The sequence below is a fragment of the Eurytemora carolleeae genome, unplaced genomic scaffold (genome assembly GCF_000591075.1).
Source record: "Eurytemora carolleeae unplaced genomic scaffold, Eaff_2.0 scaffold397, whole genome shotgun sequence".
In the NCBI taxonomy this organism is placed as follows: Eukaryota; Metazoa; Arthropoda; class Copepoda; order Calanoida; family Temoridae; genus Eurytemora; species Eurytemora carolleeae.
In genome coordinates, this window is record NW_019396371.1 from 114,289 (window position 1) to 116,550 (window position 2,262).

General features: G+C 34.2%; 1 protein-coding gene across 8 annotated transcripts in view; it reads left to right on the forward strand.

Moving 5' to 3' along the window:
* LOC111701899 (uncharacterized) overlaps positions 1-2,262 on the forward strand; it is a 102,201-nt gene that overhangs the window by 51,540 nt on the left and 48,399 nt on the right. For all 8 annotated transcript variants that reach the window (XM_023473377.1, XM_023473380.1, XM_023473378.1 and 5 more), the window contains 3 exons: positions 735-915; positions 1,059-1,158; positions 1,974-2,044. In XM_023473377.1, coding sequence (XP_023329145.1) covers positions 735-915; positions 1,059-1,158; positions 1,974-2,044 — 352 coding nt within the window. The remainder of the gene's footprint in view (positions 1-734; positions 916-1,058; positions 1,159-1,973; positions 2,045-2,262) is intronic.

Consider the following 2,262-nt stretch of genomic DNA (forward strand, 5'->3'; position numbering starts at 1 on the left):
CCTACAAACTAATCCCTCCAACTCTTAAGGAAGGATTTTTCGCTTCAAAACTCAATTGTATGGATTAAAGACCGTCTTACACTCTGGTTGCCTAAGCCTGGTATTACTGGCTGTAAACTAAACCATAAATAAATATTTTACGCGCCATATTTTGTATCAACCAAATTCGACCATTTTAAAGATATTTTTTAACTAGGAACCTATATAACTGGGAGATTTTAGCGTTTTTTAATCATAGTAGTAGATAACGAAACATTTTAAACCATGCATTAAGGGATTTTTCCATATTTTAACCTTGGTTTTGAACTTTGGATAAACTAAATATCTAAGGATCTATTTATATCTAGGATATATCTGGGGACCCAATTTTTAATGATATTAGATATTTGTACCAATGTGCCTAAATATATCATGGAACTGAAGACAGTTTTCCCTGGATAGTCCCAGAAGAAATGTCGACAAGTTGGACGTTAAATCTAAGTATCATGTAGCACAAAGTTTCCAGTATATCAGTGGTTTCAAAAAGAAGACAGTGATACCCCCCCTCAAAAAAAAACTTACAGGGTTGACATTTAAGATTGATAAATCCAGAAATGGATTTTAATCATAGTTTACATCGATAGTATTATGTACAACATTATAGTTTTGCCATCACAAGTTATCTTAATAATTTTTGTGAAGGCCCCTGCAAAATATCCATGTATTTATATTATTATTTACGGATCGTATTTCAGGCGGGAAGTTTGAAAGACTGTTGAAAACTAGAGACACACAGGAGAAGCCGGGTGAAGATCAAGTGAACACGGGTAAAGAAGATGCTAGTCCGGATGATAAAGAAACTGCTCCGGATGATCAAGATGAGAATCCGGTTGATGAATGTAGAATAAAGGATCCTGAAGAAATTGCAAAGAAAAGGTTAGAGGGAAATGATTTTAGTGTAATTATCAGTTTTCTTTTGACTTAAAGATCAAATTTATAAAGACGCGCTGCCGCAATCTTCATCTTACCTAGTATTTAGAGATTTTTATTTCTCGTTTAAATTCTATTTAAATACACAGAACAGGATCGAAGTCTGGGTCTTGTTCTGAGAAGAAAAGAAAGGATTCAAGAATGTCCCGAAAGGAGAAATATGAACAAGAGAATTCTAAACCAACCAAGGTACCAAAATATTGTAAGCTTCTATTTTGTTGGTTAAAAATGTCTTTGTCTCACTCTTACACACATTGTCCGTTTCTAGTATGGTCTGTTTTCTCTTGTTTCTTGCAATTATTTCAATTAGCTTTATTTTTTCAGATCGAGTTGGACTTTACATAAACTTTTCTTTAACAGTTATACTTTTGTTCGGAAAAGCATTCAATGTTATTTTCTACAAAGCCGTGCCCTATGGTTTCAGTTGTTCGATCTTTTCTGATCTTGCTTGGTTGATTATTTATGATTGGTCTTGAAAAAATATACTTGTCTAAATTGATAGCGTCCAAAGGTCTGTAACATCTAGTCAGTCAATCTTTTTTAGTCTGCCTTTGAGTCTAACCATCCTTGCGTCTACATGTCTATTATTAAGACCAAAAATGGCTGTTTGTCTGCCAAGTTTCGTATTGTTGTGTATCGTGAGAATTTGTCCACAAGAGGAACCGATTCATGGAGGAACAAATTTGAGTGCTAACATGACACGAAGGTGTGATACAAACCAGAGAATTTGGGACGGAGGGCCGTAGTAAATGGTCCAAAAGGGGTGGAGACTAGAATTTCGGAATGTGTTACATGGTCGTAAAAGTAAACAATCAACATAAATGACTCAGGGTGAATATAATAAAACTGTCCTCTATATAAAAGCATAAATACATTATTAAAGATACCCATTAATCTACATAAAGATGAAGAAAATCCTCGATTATTTATTTTCCTCCCCTAACATTATATTCCTCATACATATGTGTCAAAATTAATATCCTAGTTTAGTTGTTTTTGTTAAGATGAAGAAGAAAAAGATTAAAAAGAGGAAAAAGAGGAAAAGGTCGGAATCCTCCCCCTGCTCTACTTTGAGGTGAGTCTAAACATTTTGACGAAAAAGATAAAATTGGGACCAGATTTAATAAAAAGCGAGATTTGGATAAACTAATTTGAAGTAATTCTTTATTTTAAAAGTTCCAGGTCCGATCAGATCCAGAAAAACAACAATTTCTTCCTCAGTGTTGCTAAAATGGTTTAAATTAAGGAGTACTTTTGTAAAATGGTCAATGGGCATGACCCCCCCCCCCCCCC